The following is a 20,216-nucleotide window of genomic DNA, read 5'->3' as shown; positions in this document are numbered from 1 at the left end:
AGGCTCTGTGATGGGCTCTTGCAGCAGGACATTCAGACAATGCCCACCACTCCTGTTCGAGAGGTACCTCAGAGTCCCAAGGTTGGTGAAGCCTGAATGAGGGGGTGCCTCAACAGACAGTCTGAGTAGACAAACTGAGCGTTGCTGTCTGACCGCTTCTGGGTCCAGATGGGAGCTTCCACAATGGCTTCCGTGCTACTAAGAATCTGAGCGGAGCAAGTATGTAAAATTGATCAGAACATGATTGAGATGATAGACTGGTTTTACCGGGATGGCCAACCATGTAGATGTAGCCAGACAGATATTATCATGTTGAATATTCTTTCAAATGTCCAGGGTGTTTGCTCTTGGATGGCAGTGCCTTCCAAGAAACCTCCATATTTAACTTTCTGGTCTCCACAGTGCTGAAAGGAAGGAAATGCACCGATCACCAGGACCTGACACACCTCAACCATTCCGACGCCCCATGTGCTGTCGACTGGCTCGGGTACCTTGGAACCTGCTACTTTTTCTCTGAGGAGGAAGGCGACTGGAACTATGGCAACAAGTCATGTTGGGAGATGAACTCCTCTCTGGCTTGGATTGATTCAACGCAGCCAGGATTGAAACTGGTAAGTGATGCCATATGCTAAAATACTGCATGATTCACACCTCTTCCCTTGAACGCCATTTCCTTTGGATTCCTAAACTGTTCTCTTAAACCAAACACCCACCTTTTGCCACTTCTCCTATTGATACCTTGTTGAATTTCCTCTTGTTAAAAGTTACATATTTCAGGAGCACGAGTGTAATGTATTAACTTTAAAGGTGCCAGATACACATCAAGTAACTTAATTGCATTAAAGAAAATGTGCTGAAAACTCAACAGTATCCGAAAGAGTAAGTGAAATGAAAGTGGCCAGTGTAAAACCGAAGTGGCAGCTGGAACCGTGATTGCATTTTCAGAAATATCCCTGGGCATGGAGTTGCTTAGTCTAGGGCCTAATTAGCCTAATACTGCAAATGGATCAAATCTTTTTGAGCACAGCAGACACATGGTGAAGTGAGTGTTTTAGTTGTGAGTCTGCAGACACTCGAACCTGCAACACTCTTGTCCACCAAGCATATATTTTTAAAGACAACTGCTTTGATGTGGGTACTAGTATCCCTTTGAAGTAGTATTCATTTCTCAAGGGCAATGTCTTAATTATATATTGCTTGCTCACTGGTCCTTTAGTTTTTGTATTCCAAGAAGGTTAAGTTGCTATGCTCCTAAAAATTGTGTCTATTCCATCCTATTATGTCCACTCTGGTTAGGATTTAAAAGGAATTCTATATTTACATCCAGAGTGATCAGAAGTTTCAATAAGCAAAGTCCATTTTAAATTGTGCTTCAGCCAGAATGTGATTTGCTTCTTTTGATCTGTAGTTGTGGGACTTTCTCAAGGTGCATACGTTATGTTTTCAGTTAGTAGTCCATTAAAAACATAATTATGATGAATATTCATTTAATTGACCACAAAGTTAAAAGTATAAAAACATGTATTTGCTTGTCGTCGTTGGTGTCATACATGTTGGTATAATTCCCAGCTCCTGCCTGGTGCTCGATGTATTTTCAATAGAAGTATCATAGAGTGTGTGTCTATTTGTCCTCCATATAATCAGCACTGTGTAGTTGCCTATATAATCTATAGAATGAAACATTTCCCTGGAAATAAACTGATGATCCCCATATCATATATTTCTTGGCTTCTGGTTGCCTCAGAATGACCAGGGTCACCACCAACATTCACCAAGAAGTGTTTGGGAGTGGCAGGAGTGCAGCAGACCCTCAACCCCCAGATCAACTTTAAGGAATTAACTGTATGACCCTCATTACAATGAGCTGCATTACAAAGTAGCTGGTTGGACCTCAGAGTTTGGTGGTGATGGGACTACTGCCTCCAATAGAGTCAAATATCTTGTTTGGACAGCTGTCGGATTCCTAACCCTACAGTGGAGGGGTGCCTTTGCATGCACCGCTGTAGGGATTAGGATATCCTTTTCCGAGTGCCTAATCATGGCCCACCACAATGAAGGCAGAAGGAAAGGGACTTTGGGGGCTCCAAGCAGGCCCCTCCCCCGTAGGCCACTGTTAAGTGGCCCTGAGGGCACATGTAGTGCCCCCCCTCACACATCCATTCAATGTGTGCTAGGCACTATGTGGTGCCTAGCACACGGTGCATGGATTTGCAAAAAGTGCCTGTTTGTACTACATCCCTTTCCCTGGGCCGTAGCACAAGCCACAGTAGAAAAGAGCACTTTACAACCACCTGTACGGTGGGCGTCTCCATATAGGGCAGGTGGGACCGCCAACTCATTGTCGGACGGTCACCTGCCCGATACAATGGCGGTCGGTGGTCTTGCCGACCACCATCGAAATGAGGGCCTATGTCTCCCAGGTCAGAGGATGCGTGGCCTGGGAGACTTTCCTTCATTTTCAAGCACTTCTAAAGCTGGAACGTTCGTTCTACAGCCTGGGAGTGAAGGGACCTCTACTGGTTGCTCCTGTGACTTATTGACTGTAATGATTGTCCTAAACCTGGTTCTTGATTTCAGTGATATGATAGTGATTTTTAAACATGTGATTGATAGTTTACAGTGGTGACTTTACCACCCTTATAGTGTGAATTTCTATCTGGTATAGGTGAGGGGAGGGGGGTACTGTGAGTTTGTTGGTCTTGACCCATCAGGGGACAAATGTTTTCGAATTTCACGAAAAACATTTTGAATCTGCCCAATGTACATATCAGTGCGGCTCCTCTATAGGGGCGTTTGGGCGCCGCCCCCCTGCTTTTCTTGCCGTGCGAGAGGCAGAAACAAATGGTAGTTATTATGGTAATAACTACCATTTGTTTCTGCCTTCTCGCACGGCGAGGAAAGCAGAAGTTTGTGGTTGAGAGTAAGCAGCGTTACTCGAGGGCAGGGGGGAGTGGCTTACCCACTGTTAATACTGTCTGTTTGGGCAGCCTGAGGCCGACCAAACAGACAGTATTAACAGTGGGCAAGCCACTCCCCCCGCCCTTGAGGAACACCGCCCACTCTCCCTGTTCTCTCTATGCTGCGGCATACAGAGAGAAAATAACCTGGTGGGGCAGCAGCCGCACCAATCAACAACGCGGCGGTGGAGAGGAGGGAGGCTGCCTGCAGCCTTCCTGATAACGAGCCCAGAGGAATTAAAATGCAGCGACGGCGGGAGGCGGGAGTGTCCGGGACTTCGCTAACAGCGGGCGGTAAGTTTTACTTTATCTTATATTTTTTCCTAAAACCCCACCCCCTCCCATCCCCCTCCGCGGCACGACTATCCCATATTCACCCCCCCCCCCCACCCGTAATGCCGGCCGTGACTGGTATAACGGCCAACTGGCGCACAGTAGATTTTGTAATGCTGGCTCGGGCTGCGCAGTTCCCTCATTAACCTCCACAGGTCCCCACAGAGGATCTTCGAAATGATGGTCCTGTTTTGACAAACAACTCTAGTGCTCTGATTATAGGATAGTGTTTATAAAGTGGGGCAAAACAACACATTCCAGATTCACTTGTCGTGTGGGCCACTGACCATCCTGTGCCAGGGCGTTTTCACTGCAGACCTGCAGTTGGTCAGATCGATGGCCAGATAAGATGCAAGCAGACAGCAAGCAAGCGCCCTGTGCTCTGCAATCATAACACAGGAACGGCTCCTCCTAATATCGTCCCTGCAGGTGCCTTTAATGCGATATGCGTGGCAGCCTGCAGACAACTTGTTCGGAAATATATGTGATTTTTAATCATTGTTATTTTTGTCACCACAATACAATGAGGTTTCATGTGTGGTGTCGCGCTCTAGCCTTCGACGGCCAGCGCAATGACGTGCTGCGCAGGAGGCTAGAGCGAGAGACGGATGCATGCGCAGAGAGGCTAAGGAAAGCGCGCGAGCTAAGCTAACGGAGAAGCGGCCGGACCTAGAAAGGGTGAGACGCTCGGCGCTCTATGAGAAAGCGAAGCTTGTTAAACAGTGAATGAAGTAAGCAGTTCATCTACCCATGCTTCATGTGCTTTGTGGGGACTAATATACAACATTACAGTGGCGACGAGGACTGGGAGCACCCCACTGTCTCCACACAGCTTCACTGGGAAACGGCAACCGGAGCACTAGAACTCAGGAGCAGGTCAGAGACGACCTGGTCAGCGCAGCAGAGCTCTTCTCCATAGAGCGTGGCAGCAGCGGAAAGCCAGAGCAGCCGGCATACACGTGGCACCAGACCACTGAAAAAAAAAAAAAGGTCAGTGCAGACCCGGAGCGCAGAGGGGCCCTAAGCCAGGATCCTGGCTGATAGAAGGGAGACTGAGAAGGAGGAAGAGGGACTACTTCCCCCCAGCGCCACACAGGGTGCTACCAACAGCGCCCCAGGCAGTCCCAGAGGCCGAGGAGACGTCTCAGTCGGGGAAGGATCCCAAAGTGTGCCAGGCAGCCCGGGGAACCAGACAGGGGGGACCCAGAACAGAGCCCAGAATGGCCAACCAGGCGACTTCACTAACTGCTCCCGTCCCCTTCCTACCCAGACGGGGTGAACCCCTGATGAAGTGGGAGGACTGGAGGGAGTACTTCAAGAACTACGTGGAGGCCTTAGAGGATGAGAACGGTGAGCCATTCCCCAGTGCTCGGAAGAAAAGGCTGCTACTGCACAACCTGGGCCCGGAGGGCGTGCGAGTATTTGCGAACATTGTAACTAAGGAGAGGCCCGACACAGACGTTGATGTCTTCAAGAACGCTCTGGAAGACCTAGACAACCACTATCGCCCGGCAGTGTGTGTATCCATCGATCGGTACAACTTCCAGCAAAGGAAACAGGAGGAAGGAGAGTCGATAGATGACTACGTAGCAGCCCTGAGACGCCTTGCAATCACATGCAAATACGGGCAGCTTCAGGACGAGTACATCAAGGACCAGATAGTCATGCACACAACAAACAAGTCGGTCCAGGACAAGCTGTGGGCACAAGGAGAAGCGTCGCTCAAAGACGTTATAGCCATGGTGAAAAAGGCGGAACTGTTGAAACGTTGTGCAGATGCATCTAAAAGAGAAAGCGCGCAGAAGCAGATGGTCAACAAGATCGACGAGTCTCCTGCAGCCTACAAGCAAAAGGAGTCCACAAGTGAACGAAGGCGGGATTCGAGGTGGACAGGGAAGCAAACGGTACCAGGAAGACAGCCCACGGACAACAAATTTTCATGCTACAGGTGTGGAAGTACGGCCCACTCGGCGCAGGACAAACGGTGCCCGGCGTTTCGCGCCAGATGCGCCTTCTGTGGCCTGGTCGGCCATTTTGAAAAGGTATGCCGCAAAAAGGGGAAGAAGACCATGGTGAAGTGCATTGAGCTACCCCAGTCGGAGGACCTGACGGAAGAAGACCTGGAGGACGACGACATGGCCTTGTGTGTAGATGATCAAGTGCTGAATGTGACAGGCAAGCGCTCAGACAAGCCGCGCACGGACATGTTCATCGGTGGAGTGAAGGTGCACATAGCAATCGACTCAGGATCCCCGTGGACCATAGTACAGCGATCTGTGTGGGAAGAAGACTTTGTACCCACCCTGGGGCCGATGCTACACCCACCCGATATACGTCCCATTTCATACACCAGCAACGCAATCCCCATAGTGGGCTTCCGCGCACTGAAGTTCGAATTCAGAGGTAGAACAGCCACCTGCAAGCTATACGTGGCGGAGAAGGGGCCCTCTGTACTAGGCTGGAGAGACCAAGGCGACCTGGGAATGAAGTTAGATCCCGGCGGCAAAGAGCAAATCCTACTAACAGAAGATGGCCAATCGCCCCAACGAGACGAACTGAAGCAAGCCTTCCCCAAAGTCTTCGGAGGCACAGTAGGAAAATTAGAAAAGTTTGTACATAAGATACTACTCAAGGAGGGTGCCCGCCCGGTGTCCCACAAGGTCAGGAACATCCCCATCGCCATTAAAGAAGCGGTCCAGCTGTAACTCCAAAGGTTAGAAGACCAGGGGATCATCGAACCGATTGACAGTTCCGAATGGTTGGCCCCCTTGGTCGTAGCCAGGAAACCCAATGGCAAGGTCCGTTTATGTGTGGACCTCCGTGAGCTCAACAAGTGCCTAATAGTGGAGAAGTTTCCGCTACCAAGGATTGAGGAAATGTTGGCGAGAACGAAAGGAGTGTCATGGTTTTCCACTATCGACCTCACGTCGGCGTATCATCAGATCGACCTGCACCCATCGAGCAGAAAATACACCTCGTTCATCACACCCTTCGGGTGCTATCAGTTTCGCCGCATGCCCTTTGGACTGGCCTCTGCGGCCGCAGTGTTCCAGAAACTGATGCATCGTCTATTTAAAGATCTACCGGGAGTCCAGTATTTCCAGGACGACATCCTGATCATGGGAACGAACCAAGAAGACCACAACAGTAAACTGACAAAAGTGCTAACAGTACTCCAAGAAAAGGGTCTCACGGCGGAGTGGAGCAAGTGCAAGCTAGGCATGTCATCAGTCACGTACCTGGGCCACGAGATCGGGAGTCATGGCATATCACCCAAAAGACAGAACGTGAGAGCCATTTGTGATGCCAGGGCCCCAGTCAACAAGGAGGAAGTTCGGTCATTCCTCGGGATGGCTGAATACTACAGCAAATTTGTAAGGCACTTTGCTACCAAGACTCATAAACTTCGTCAGCTCATCAGAGACAAATCGATGTTCAAGTGGGATGCAGAGGCACAAAGCGAGTTCGAAGAACTGAAGAAAGACATCAGTGGGGCAGTACCCCTACATGGATATGACCCCACAGGCAGCACCATATTGACAACTGATGCCAGTGACAAAGGATTAGGGGCGGTGCTCGCACAAGAAAGGAGGAATGGCACAGTAGAGACTATCAGCTTTGCGTCCCGGGCACTGTCCCCCACCGAACAGAAATATAGCGTAATCGAAAAAGAAATGCTGGCGGTCACATGGGCCATGGGAAAATGTAGGCAATTTATCTGGGGCACCCGTTTCAAACTACAAACTGACCACAAACCGTTGGTCAAGATGCTGACATCTTGCGGCCACGACACGGCCACACCACGCATTGCCAAGATGACGCTTAAGCTGCTGGACTACACGTACGATGTAGAGTACCTGCCAGGGACACGGAATAGGGTAGCGGACAACCTAAGCAGAGCCTCCGCCATGGAAGACGCACCTGTGACCCTACCAGATGCGGACGAGATGGTAGCAGACATGGCTGACACTGAGACGACGATAAGCAGGCAAGAATGGACTGAGGCGTATGAAAATGACCGCGAGATAGTGGAAGTCAAACAATATCTCATATCCGGATGGCCAAAAAAGCAGAATCTCAAAGCGGACCTGAGGAAGTATTACGAGATTCGGGAAGAGTTGTCGTTGAGTGACTCAGGAATCTTCATGTACCGAGGTGACAGAGTGATACCACCGGTGGCTATAATCCCAGTGCTATTGAACCAACTTCACGAAGGACACCTAGGCATTGTGAAAACGAAAGTCAGGGTGAAACAGATGTACGGGTGGCCCGGAATGGACAGTCAGATCGAAAGGCAGGTGAGGGAATGCGTCCAGTGCCAAGGAGCTGATAAAATACTGAGACCACTGAGACCTGCCCCGGGTAATTTGAGCGTCCCCAAAACCCATGGGAAGATATTGCTGTGGACATTCTAGGACCCGTTCTCGACAACAGAAGTATTGGCAAATACCTGTGTGTGGTCATTGATAAATACTCGAAATGGCCTGAGATAGATGTGCAGGAATCCAAGGACACGGACACGGTGTTGAAATTCCTCATCTCACTGTTCTTGAGGGAAGGAATACCAAAGACAATATTGAGTGACAATGGGCCACAGTTCACCTCGGACAAATGGACCAGGTACATGAAGAGAAATGGAATAAAGTCTAAGCACACTGCAGTCTATCACCCAGCGTGTAACGGGCAAGTGGAGCGGTTCAACCGCGTACTGATGGGGTCAATACAAGCCGCCATAATGCAAGGGAAGGAGTGGGAAGTAGAAGTCCAAACCATGTTATGGGCATACAGGATTACTCCGACCGTGCTAGGATACAGCCCTTTCCAAATCCTGAGGGGCAGGTTCCCCTTCACAAGAGACAATTTGGTGTGGAGAGAGAAGACAGTGACTAGTAAATGGTCACCGGCAGTGGTGCAGCACAATCTGGAAAAAGCTCAAAAAGTGTATGCTGCACATTACAACTAGCGGCACAACACCAAGGACACCATTCTGGAAAAAGGGGAGTGGGTTAGAGTCAAACTCCCAACTCTCCAAAAGAAGGGCGAAAGCAAGTACAGGAAACCCTTGCAGGTTCGAGAAGTGTATGGAAGAGCGGCCTTACTCAGCGATGGGAGAGTGTGGTCCCAAGACCGCATGGCAAGAGTCAACAGGATAATGCAGTGGCCGGTGGTCAAGGTAGAGGAGGCTAAGGAGCAGCAGCAACCCAGAGGAGAGGGTGAGATGGAGATAAGTGAGGAGGAGCTGAAGGAAAGACTTGTGGTGAAGGACAATGAAGGGAACGGAGAATCACGGACATTGGAAGAAGCAGGAAGCAAGGGAACCCCTGCTGGGGAAATGGAGGAAGTTACCCAGATGGACACTAAGAGTCTCCCCGGTGGAGGTAACAGTGAAGAGTCCAACCTGGTAAGGCGCACCCGTACCGGGAGAGCAGTCACCTTGCCTCCTCGATTCAAAGACTATGATATGAGTGACTATTGAGTTGGGACTCTAGTTGTTGTTGTTGTTTGATTTGTAAAAGGAGGAGATATGTGGTGTTGCGCTCTAGCCTCAATCGGCCAGCGCGATGACGTGCTGCGCAGGAGGCTAGAGCGAGAGACGGACGCATGCGCAGAGAGGCTAAGGAAAGCGCGCGAGCTAAGCTAACGGAGAAGCGACCAGAGCTAAAAAGGGTGAGACGTTCGGCGCTCTATGAGAAAGCGAAGCTTGTTAAACAGTGAATAAAGTAAGCAGTTCATCTACCCATGCTTCATGTGCTTTGTGGGGACTAATATACAACATTACATCATGGACGTTTATTTTAAATCAGCCCTGGCTAGGTTACAATCTTTTAGTCATGCATCGCGCTGGAAACAGTGGTTGATGTTGATAAAATGGCGACGTCACTTGAACAATGTAGTGGCTTGTTTCAGCTGTCCGTTGCGATACAGATAGGACTTCTCTACACAAATTCGACTGTACATACATAATGTCTGAAAGTGAGGGGGAGGGGCACTGAAGTTTTGACATCCATTGTTCAACTATTGCATGTTGCACCAGTGTCATTGTTTCACGTAGAGCAATGCGATTAACAATATGTATGTTCATTGTTTTGGTGTTTGGCTATTCTCGTATATAAGATGTCTCTTTGGAGGTTTCTTATGTTGCACAAAGACCTTTTATTAATGTAATACCTGCACTTTCAAAATTGCTTATTAACGTTCTTGCTCCTCAAATTTGCGTGGAAATGCACTGTTCCCGGAACCGCTCCGTCACGAACCTCGGGCGCGCTGTGCTTGTGACGGAGCGGTTCCGTCACGGCCCGCCCTCAATAGAACGCACCGCGCAGGTGCGAAATCAGCGCCGCGGCGGCGGGGCCGTGACGGAACCGCTCCGTCATCAGCACAGCGCGTCCGAGGCTGGTGACGGAGCGGTTCCGTCACCAGCATGGAAGGGGTTAAGACTACTTCCATCTCTTTGGTTGCAATATGGGCCATTTTCTATGAGCTGGATATACTACTAAATTAACACCTTCGTACATAATTTTCTCTGCCAAATTGCTGCTCTGCACTGCTACTTTATGTACCAGAGGGTTTCACCTCAGTTAAACGTGTGTGTGTGTATATATATATATATATATATATATATATATATATATATGAAACATCCAATGCTAGAAATGTTTCATTATTTCAGGCACTGTACAGTTTACCTATGACCAGTGCTACACGGCACATTCATGAATGTTGGTTCTCTTTTCCTATTTAGGCTTTTATGCTACGCTACAAAGGGAGCAGTGATCACTGGATCGGTTTAAGGCGGCCGCATGGGAGGTGGTGGCAGTGGCCTGATGGCAGCAACTTTAGCAACCAGTAAGTTTGTTAGTTCTTTATGTGATTGTTTGAACGTGAGACCATGTTCCTAGGGTTACTTAAAGATCACCCATTGGAAATATTTCTGCTAACCATAAAAACAAACTTTTCCTCTTTTGCTGTGTGTGGTATAGGGCAGAGATTTAACTTCTCTCAAAGTTAAATATGAAATTTGTCACTGTTATACTATTGGCTTGACATGTGCCCTCTTCATCTCTTTTGGTCTTTGGAAATCCAACAGACAACTAAAAGTATCTGCCAATAAGCTCCTGTTTTCTTTTACTTTACAAAACGTTGTTACCCAGTTAAATGGTTGTGGTTTCATTCTTTTTAGAGCGGTGAATGTTGTGGCTCAAGGCTTAACCACATATCAGTCTGTGATCATCACTTGCCTGTTTCTAATCTTGAAACTTCTCTTTTTTGCTACATGTTTATATAACAAACACGGTGAAGCTGGCTTTTGTTTGGTTTGCTAAAGAAAGCATGACCCCAGGCCTGCCTACATAATCCTTTTCAGTTCTGAAGTGCACAACAGTGTTGATCTTTTAAATCTGAATTCTCTTGTGCAGTGTGTGTTACATCAGGCGGGTAGCTGTGCTATTTGCTGAAACCAGTTTTTCAACTTACATTCAGGGCTCGAATTGCTCTGTTGCATGTTTAATGTCCGTGATAATGTTTGACAGTAAAAATATAAATACTCTGAAAATCGAATTCAAAGTGGTCCAAGCCCTTTAATTTCCAAGTCCTAAAAATGGGCTGTTCAAGTTAGCGGAAGATGAGTATGGATTTATAATGTGCAACAGTGAAATACTTCTCATGATCATCTTAACACAATACGTACCTGTATTGATTAATTAGGTGCAGAATCCGCCTCCATACATAAGGTGGGTGTGAGAAAGCCCCTCTGCGCAAAGTGGTCACCCTTCATTTTTGGTGGACTGATCTTGCTGTTTTGAATTCGCTGCCTCTGCACATAGAGGCACACAGTAACACTACTGTCTAGTCCCCTATGTATGTGATCTGAGACCTAAAACATGGTAAAATTGGCTTAACTTACGTGGCATAGTTCACTTGCCGTCAACGGCATAGTATATAGTTCAGGAAATGCACAAATGACTTGGCAAAGTTAAATGTTACCATATGGACAACAGTAAATCCACTACGCTGACAAAGAAAAAAGGCTATACAAGTAGATATGAAGACACCTGCCACTTTTAAACCTACAAGTGAACTTGTCAAAGTAACCATTTTTGACCAATAAAAACCCATACACGAGCCCAGCCGCAGGAAGCAAGCCAGCCGCTTCAGTGCGGACCCGTGATGGCGCCACACGACGCTATCCTCATACGGGAGACCGGGATCCAGGAGCAGTTGAACAATCACAACAGGACACCCAGCGTTACAGCGCATCAGCCCACAGGGGTTTTATTTTGTTTTAATTTCACTGCTATTTTGAAGAACTCACTAGAAACTAACGTTCACGCACTACAGGATCCAGAATGCCGCAGGTTGCGGACACGCCCACATGGGCAGGCCCTTCAAATTTCAGTGCATGAAGAATCTTCACGATAAGCAGAAGCCATTGAGAAAGGGACCACACTCCCGAAACCGGTCTGGCTCAGGAAAGAGGATGACTGTTTCTTCTGCGTCTCCTGCTGCAGCTTCTCCTAAAAAGAAATGGATGCAAATTCCCGATCAAGTGGCTACTTCCTACTGAGGGCTCAAACTTTACCTTGGGAGATATATATATATATATATATATTTTTTTTTTTTTTAGTGGGCCTTGGAGTCCACAAGGTAGGGTGCCTAGTATTTAAAATTGGTACATGCAAGAACTTGATGTTAGCATTTACCTACAGTGACTAGCCCACAAAAGCTATTTTAGATGTCAGGAACTTCAGTTGTCCTATTAGAAAAATCAGAATTAAATCATAACTCTAAGTTTGGTCTGAGTCAAGCTACCGTAATAGTTCACACACTATATTAGTGAAGTCATAAAGTGACTCTTAAAATGCTTCCCTGTGACTACTTCAACCTCCAGTGGGCCAATTGTCCTTAGGCTGCAAGCAGATGGCCCTGGCAGTTCTTCCCTTTAATAAGGTGTGAAAACATCTTCCAGAGCAGAGACAATGTCTCCGGCTATTTTGCAGGAAGACCAACATGTGAGGTATGGAATAATGCTGCTTGTATCGGCTCAGTTCAGTAATAGCATTAACTTGAAAGGGACAAGGGGCCTAGTGCATCGTTCTGCCTTTGGAGGCAGCTGATGTACCATCTTGGAATTTACCTAGAATAGATGCTTTCACATAGTGCAATAATGAGGCAAACCATTTCTGCGGCAAATGTGGGCAGTGTTGCCCCTCAGAACTTTCTCCTAATTCTTTAAGGAGTGTCCAGGAGTCCCCTCCACCCACTGGCTAGTGAATCCTACAGAAGTGGCACCTCACCCACAGCTCTTCAGAACACTCTCCAGACCGGAGGATGAACAGATTAAGGCTGGCTGTACAGTTTGTGACCGGTGTGGAGATTAGAAGGGCTGGACCTTCTCCTACTTGTACCCAGGACTAATAAGTGGACTCCAAGGGCCAGTTGACTAACCTCCTGTGTGACTACAGAGACCCAACAAGTCACAAGAAACCTTTTTCCTGAAGTAGCTGACTGACCAATTACATATGTCCCTGGACTAAACCCTACTGGTGACCTGTGCTGGACTGGGTCTTCGCCTCTATGTGCTGTCCCTAAGCTCCTGGGACCTTTAAAAGTGACCAAGAAAAACTGCACCAGAAACCCTGAGAAATTGGGACTTCAAAAACCTCTGAAGCATCAGAGGGTTCTTGCAGCAAAGGTGTCTGATTTCAAGGAGACTTGATTGCACCTGCCTCATTGGAGCACCCTAAAAAGACTTAATTCCAAAGGCAGAATCTTTGTCTAGGCAAAGGTGGAAAGAATGTCTTCCTAATACAAGGTCTTGAAATTTGAATTTTTCCTGTTGAGATCTTCTCCTGCCAAAATCAATGGCTTCAGTAGGACCTCTTTTCTGCGGCTAACTGGCTTTGTGAAGAGTTCGGGGACACTGCCTGTAACCTTCCCAACTGGCGGATGTAAGTTTTTTTTTATCCAAGACTAGGGGCCTGATTTAGATTTTTGAGCGGGGGTTTTACTCAGGGTGATGGTGTAAAACACTCCTACACCCTGACATAGTACCTGTCCCCAAATCTTAATCTCCGCTGCCCCAGCAGACCTGACATTAGCAAGGCCTGCACTCATGGTGGTTTCTGTCAATGTATTAAAAGTTTGAAATTTGGCTCTGACAAAAGAAGGGTACCATCCATCAAAAATTACATATTTTATTTTTTATTTTCAAAAACATCCCAAAGCAGGATGTTGTTTTTCAAAATAAAAAAGTTAAGATGCCCACACTATGGGGATTGTCTTCCATGGTGAGGGGTCATTCTTTGGTTTTCCCTGCCCCATACCATTGCTCCTGGCGGTGGCTGACATTGAAAACTGGCCAATTGACAGTTCAATCTAAATAAGGTGGTTAGTCGAATGGCCAAACGTCTGACAGCCCTTACTCTGTCGTGCTGTTGGAGGTGTATATCAGCAATTGCGTTGGAGTAGTCTCTGCCTCTGAAATACTGAAGTTCCACCCAACTTTAAATGAGGTGGGTAGGACTTCCGTTTGGTGTAGTGTAGTATGTCGCCTTAACGACTGAGTACCCTCTGACAAACAAAATCCGGGGTAAATTCAAAAGGAAAAAATCATCAGCTGAGAAAACACAAATGAAGCACATTTGTTTTGTAATTCTGAAGTGTGATGGAATCAAAGATTTTAATAGGATCAGAACAAAACAATACTCTTTACTTAGTGATGCACAAATGATTAATATTCACTGAAACCCGATTATCACATATTATCATTTGTGTGCAGTACGGTTCCATAAGAAAAACTAACTGCATGTTTGTGCAAATTTAGTGCCATTTCAATGGAAATTCGCAGACTGTAAAAAACAACGCGATACCACGCAATGCTTTAGTTAACCGCATCGCTGCTGCAGTTATTTTTGCGCTGTGCGGCTGTTTTCAAATAACCGCGTTACATGACGAGCTCAGCTCGTCATCCGCACAACTGCATACTTCATGGCCAATAATGCTAGGTGGCTCATGAATGTATGTCGTACTAAAACATGGGTTATATTTCTAAAAAGTTCGGGAAGCACTGTTTTATAAGGTTTCTAATTACAAAAAGGGGATAATGTTCCTGGAAAGATAGAGTGGGAGGCACGGTCTATCAGAAGGTGGAGAGTGCCTGGTTCAGAGTACTGAATAGGGACAGTCAGTGAGACTGTTTATGTTGCCCTCACACATCCCCTAGGGGATGTCCTGCTTCATCATAGGGCGGCGCTCCTTGTCGGGCCGGCACTGCAATGCCCTACGGGTCCCAAGTAGGGTCACTTTGGCGGACATCTTCTAAGAGGCTGCTGTATGATGAGTGCGGGTGATGGTGGTACGTAACGTGAAGTGGTGGGTTGTGGAACGAAGGATTAAAACTGGTAAAGGAGATCCTGCACTATACTTTAATGAGGGGATTGTCCTTCCGGGGATAAAAACCTATGGCAGGTGGGTGCTACCTTAAGGTTTTAAAGGAACCCTGGTAGTCAGGGTGCTGAGATTGGATAGGGGAAGTTTCCTACTGTCTCACAGGAGAGACCTAACTATGGTCACACCTTCAAAAAAAGAGTCAATCTGTTTTGCACCTAAACTGGTCATAGGGATCTGTGGTGCTTCATCAGAACAAAAAACATATATAAGGTGGACAAACTACCCCACACGGTGTTAGTGCCCCTGGGTGCTACCCACTGTGTGTATCATTCCGGGTCCGACCTGCAGGGAGGGAAAACAATTAAAAAGAGAAGATTCAAAATCTGGTAAAGCAGGCAGAGATCCCCAGGTGATGTCCCTTAGTCCTAGACCCATGTAGTGGTACCCCAACCATATAGAAAAAGGCACAAAGGGAGTGTATAAAAATGCAAAAACCATTGCGTTTGTGGATAAGAAAGCATAAAAGACACTGGTGCGTAGCACTGTACAGTACCCACAATGAGCCACCACAGTGATGTCCGAAGGAGACGTTGTCACTGTGACTCTGGTACCCACTGTCACAGATTGACTCACTCCTTATTGTTATGGATATGTATCTAGGGCAAGAAAATTCAATCTAGGGATTGTGAATGTCAAAACTAACGATAGTGTTAGTCTGCGTATATTATAGATTGTATGGAACTTTGGATGTGTGGGTCGAAGCAGGTTGCAGTCACTGGTGAAATTGCACCATATGGTAGGTGTTGATCATTGGTACTCACAAACTTTCTGTCGGGGCCAAAATTACAATGTGGTTTGTGGCTGAGGGCCGCACCGGTCGGTGTGGGGCCTGTGGGGGCGGGGTCACTGGGAGCAGGGCTAGAGTAAAAAAAATCAAACCTGTTTCAAAACATTAGACAATGCTGTATTTCAAAAGCAGATGTAACTGCAAAGAGCACATTTTGATAATACAATTTTATTAGCAGACAATTGCAATATTATGAGGCATTGCATAGCTTCATGCACTCTTTGACCCCAATTCCATCACAGTCTCTCTCTCTCTTTCTCTCTCTCTGTCTGTCTCTCTCTCTGTCTCTGCTCTTGCCCGAGGCCACACAGTGGCCATCAGGAGGGCGGGCTCTTAGTCACGGTGGGCTGCCCCCGCCCACCTTGTGACCAGCCACTCATCCCGCACGTCCGGGGCGGCTGGGAGGTGCCTAGAGAGTTTATTATCCCCTTGCACCTTCGTGGAGGCCTCTTTGCCGCTCCGGACAATGAGGTGTGTAGAGTAGCCATGTCAGCCTAGCTGAAAAGCACAAACCAAGAGGCCTGGGCCCCAAACTGAAAGTGTTGCACAGATACTTATGTAGGTATTTCTGGTTGGCTGAAATAACTAATCTGGTTTGTTCCCATGTACCCCGGTTATGAAATCGACAAGCTATTTATAAGGAAGGGCAATGTACGATTTCAATGGGGATCAGCCGTGCTGTGCTACCCTTAATTCATGTTACTTCTTTATAATTTCACCCTGCATCGGTTGTGCCTTCCCTATAAGTCTCTATGAACAGGTCCGAGTGCATAAGCCTTAACGTCGCCAGTATTGCTCATTTTGTAGGATGTGCAGTTAAGAATAATTTCAAATTTGTCAACCCCCCACCCCCCCCACCCCCCTCCCCCTGTACGCCAATTTGGTCCGGTTTGGGAGCTCGGCATAGGGGGAAGTCAAGGCTAATGCGTAACATCCTGTCCCATGGTATCTTACTATAAGTTGTCCAACCATTCCATTACTATGTGTGGCATTTAGGTGGCAAATGACATGCCCACGATCATATTTCCTAAGATAAATTTTGGATATTCGGCCAGCATCATCAGGAGTTTAGCAGGACAGCTTCACTGGCGATGGAGGCTGCGAGTGGTTCTTTATAGACTTATTGAAAGCGATCCTTCCGTCGAGCCCTGCTTCTATTCCTAATAATACATTTCCTTAAGCCCCATGTATGACAGAGATTAGTGCTGTGTTCTTTCTGCTATTATCAGGAATAAAAATGGCAAGTAACCCTCTAACCATGTGGGAACTAGGTAAGTCACAATATTTGAACAAAGTGTTCCCTTGTGGATCCGTATTTACCGGCTCTGAAGATATTATACTTGACCCAATCATTTTCACTCCACATCCCAGCGTCGCTTATTCAGACCTTATGCCCATCACTCTTGGACTTTACCCCCCCTTTTGGTATAAGTGGAACCACCTGATTTCGAAATATTTTCTGCGACTATCGCCTGTCCTATTCTTCGTGTTAGGGAAGGTTTCTCTGCTGCGGCAATGTGCAAAAGTCTTGGTTTGCCTTTGCTAAGAAAATACTCTAGTGCCCTTATCATCCCAGTGTTTTATTCTGGTATAAAGTGACACTAAGTCCAGAGACATTAAATGGTACCCATCTTTCCATTCAAAATTGTTCTGCTTGTCAAGAAGTTGCTGGTGTCACTAATTAGTGAATGTAGGTGGTCGACCTGCTTCTAGTCACGGTCATCACACTTGACCTTGGTTGTGTGTGGCATTTAGGGCTTTGTCCCTTCGCAGGAACTCATATTTATGTGGGGGGCACAGGCCATTTGGTGCATGGGCGGGACTCCGATCATCGTTATCCCAAAATAAGATAGTGCTGTGACGGGCAGAACAGTAGGTATGTAGACCTCTACAGTTATTAATTTATTGCTGTGCGGAAATTTGTATTGGCACCTTATTATCTTACACATGACAGCTTTTACTGCTGTGCTTTTCCTATGGCGCTCTATTGGGACGGGCCCTCACATTTGTGTTTCTATCTGACTGTTTGTCATGGTAGGTCTAGCTGTATGAAAGACAGTCTAGGACGTGCCAAAGTAGGATTATTAGCAAGCTCTAGGCCCAGGCTTAAACTAATGGGAATATCCCCTGGCGCATATCTTCTCCTGGGGCCTTAACCATGAGGAATGGAATTATCCCCTGGCACATATCTCCTCCTGGGGCCTTACCATGAGGGATAACTAGTCCTGTTATCTGTACAATCCTGGGACCGGTACTGGGTTAATTTAAGTATGCAGACCTCTACAGTGTGGATTCAGGGTGCAATAGGTGCGAATTTCCTGTCACTTTTCATGTATTTCACTCTGGGTTTCTATCTTACCGTTCGTCAAGGCAAGGTTGGCCTGTAGGGAAGTCAGTCTAGGATGTGCCTAAGTAGGATTTTTGCACGTTCCAGACCCACCCCTAACTTAAAGGAATATCCCCTGGCGCGTTATATCCCCTGGGGCCTCAACCAAGAGGGTTGGCTAGTCCTGTTATGTTTAAATTCTGGGACCTGTACTGTGTTAAATTGCCTTTGAGTAGGAAAGGTCACAGGACAATTGTCATTTCACCCATTCCAAAATACTGCTGTGGTCTGTCTGTCATCCAAGGCTCTGGAATCAGTAGGCAGCCCACCCGCTGCGCCATCAGTCCGGGAGCTCCTGCTGCCTCTCAGCAGAAGGTAGGGTCAGCAACCTGCAGTGTTACTCCCACCTCATGCCTAAGTGGAGCAACTGGTGCAACCACAGCCTGAGTCTGGACTGTTAATAACCTATCATATTCCTGTGGGGGGGTCGTAAGTCAACCTTGGAGACAAGTCATCCTTGAGGTGGCATGGTATTGCAGCCTTTTGGCAAACTAAGCGTCATGTGATTCCGGCTGTTTCTTTGTCAATCCTGTATACTCATGTATATGCATGTAGTTCACCTCGCAAGTTTTATACCAATATATGCTTGCGCTCTCCATTAGACTTCTGTATCTTCTTGAGTTTAGTTGCACAAGCGTAAACATAGCAGTTACAGTGTATGTAGTACTGCGCTTCAGCTGAAGTCGTACATCATTGGGTGTGTTTGCTGATGCTTGTGGGAAGTTGTGTGGTGTGTCTCAGTGACATGCGCGGTTTCCCCTGTTTTATAATTTGTGTGGGATACCAGCGGGGGAGGCTTCCCATCTCCTGGTTCCTTGCCAGGGGTATGACCTCACGTACCTGGGATAGTCTACGCCATTGCTGTAGAGGGATTTACCCGGGTGGATATGCTGATTAGCGTCAGAGAGGCATTCGTTTATCAGGCGGGTCTTCATGCAGGTCAGGTGCTTAAGGGGCAATTGGTTTCTATACAGCTACCCCTTGGTGGTGGTCGTAAATCTACCCACAGACTAGCCAACTTATTGGTTGCAGGGCCTAAGCTGCTTCCAGACAAAACACATGAGTGCGGTGATGCATGCAGTAATTCTGGTTATATCCCATATAACTTCGCCCTTGTTATGTAGTCTATTCTGTAGTGACCCCCCCCTATCCCCCTGTGCTCTGAGGATAGCAGCGCATGCGTGTCAAGTGGGCACACCTTCTGGTTGACGGTGTAGAGGTCTGCTTGCACAGTAGTGGTAACTTCACCTGGGTGTAGTCCCCTGACGCTTTGTCTGAGGTCTTTTCTAGTACTATGGCCTCTAGAACCAGGGATGGTTACTCTATTGGGGAAGGTTTGGTCCCGGGGGGATATACAGATTAGTGGCAGAGGGGCCTGTCATTCCTTCCGGCATGTTAGGTTCAGGTCAGGAGCTTTGGTCTCCTCGAGGTGGAAAGGGTCCCTGTATTTGCCGTTGGGTCTTGTTCATTGGACTGACGTGAAGCTCTGCGGAGCTAAGGTTAGGTCGGGGATTCTTTGTGGCTGATGGTGTTCATCACGCCTATGGGCTTGCCCTGTTCCTCCTCTATCTGAAGGATTCAATTCTGTGCGAAGGTTGCAGGTAGAAAGTAGTAGCAGTGGTGGGGGGCCCGTGCGGCAGCGGGAACCACCGCACGGGCTGTGGCGGAGTTACTGGGCGATCCGGAAGAAGAGAGGTGCAAACACTGTACTGCAGCGGGCACATAGGGGTGCCAGAGCATAACCTCAGAGCCTAACCTGTAACCTCATGGGAGGTGCAGGAACTAGTGTTGGCGCTCCAGTAGTCCTTCGGGCGGTTGTGGGCCTGTGCAGCCGGGGGTTTGCCTAGTCACGCCCTGCAAGGGGCGTGTGTAGTATAATTATAATAATTATAATAAGTGTGCAGCAGTTGGGTGGTTCGCCACTGTGCTGTTTGGCTCAACAGGCGGGCAGGTGGCGAGAATGCTGCCTGCCCTTGGATCGCCCATAAGTTAACGCACCATCATTACATATGTTGTATGTAATAAACCTGCAGCAAATTTTTCCCAAACTTAACACTTGTGGCTGTGTGTTATTTGCGGGTTTGGGCATCACGGGGGCGGGGGTGCTGTGGCTCTGATGTGACTATGTCTCTGTCTCTCTCTCTCTCTCTCTGTCTCTCTCTCTCTCTCTGTGTCTGTCTCTCTCTCTCTCTCTCTGTCTCTCTCTCTCTCTCTCTGTGTCTGTCTCTCTCTCTCTCTCTCTCTCTCTCTCTCTCTCTCTCTGTCTCTCTCTGTCTCTGTCTCTCTCTCTGTCTCTGTCTGTCTC

At 47.5% G+C, this 20,216-nt stretch overlaps 1 protein-coding gene across 1 annotated transcript in view; it reads left to right on the top strand.

The window, feature by feature from the left end:
* LOC147700918 (C-type lectin domain family 2 member B-like) overlaps positions 1-20,216 on the top strand; it is a 95,173-nt gene that overhangs the window by 69,200 nt on the left and 5,757 nt on the right. Inside the window, exons 4-5 of the mRNA XM_086929772.1 lie at positions 403-611; positions 10,033-10,136. Coding sequence (XP_086785898.1) covers positions 403-611; positions 10,033-10,136 — 313 coding nt within the window. The remainder of the gene's footprint in view (positions 1-402; positions 612-10,032; positions 10,137-20,216) is intronic.

This window comes from Lissotriton vulgaris, chromosome 7 (assembly GCF_964263255.1).
Source record: "Lissotriton vulgaris chromosome 7, aLisVul1.2, whole genome shotgun sequence".
NCBI classification, from domain to species: Eukaryota; Metazoa; Chordata; class Amphibia; order Caudata; family Salamandridae; genus Lissotriton; species Lissotriton vulgaris.
This window is presented reverse-complemented; position numbering and strand designations above follow the sequence as displayed.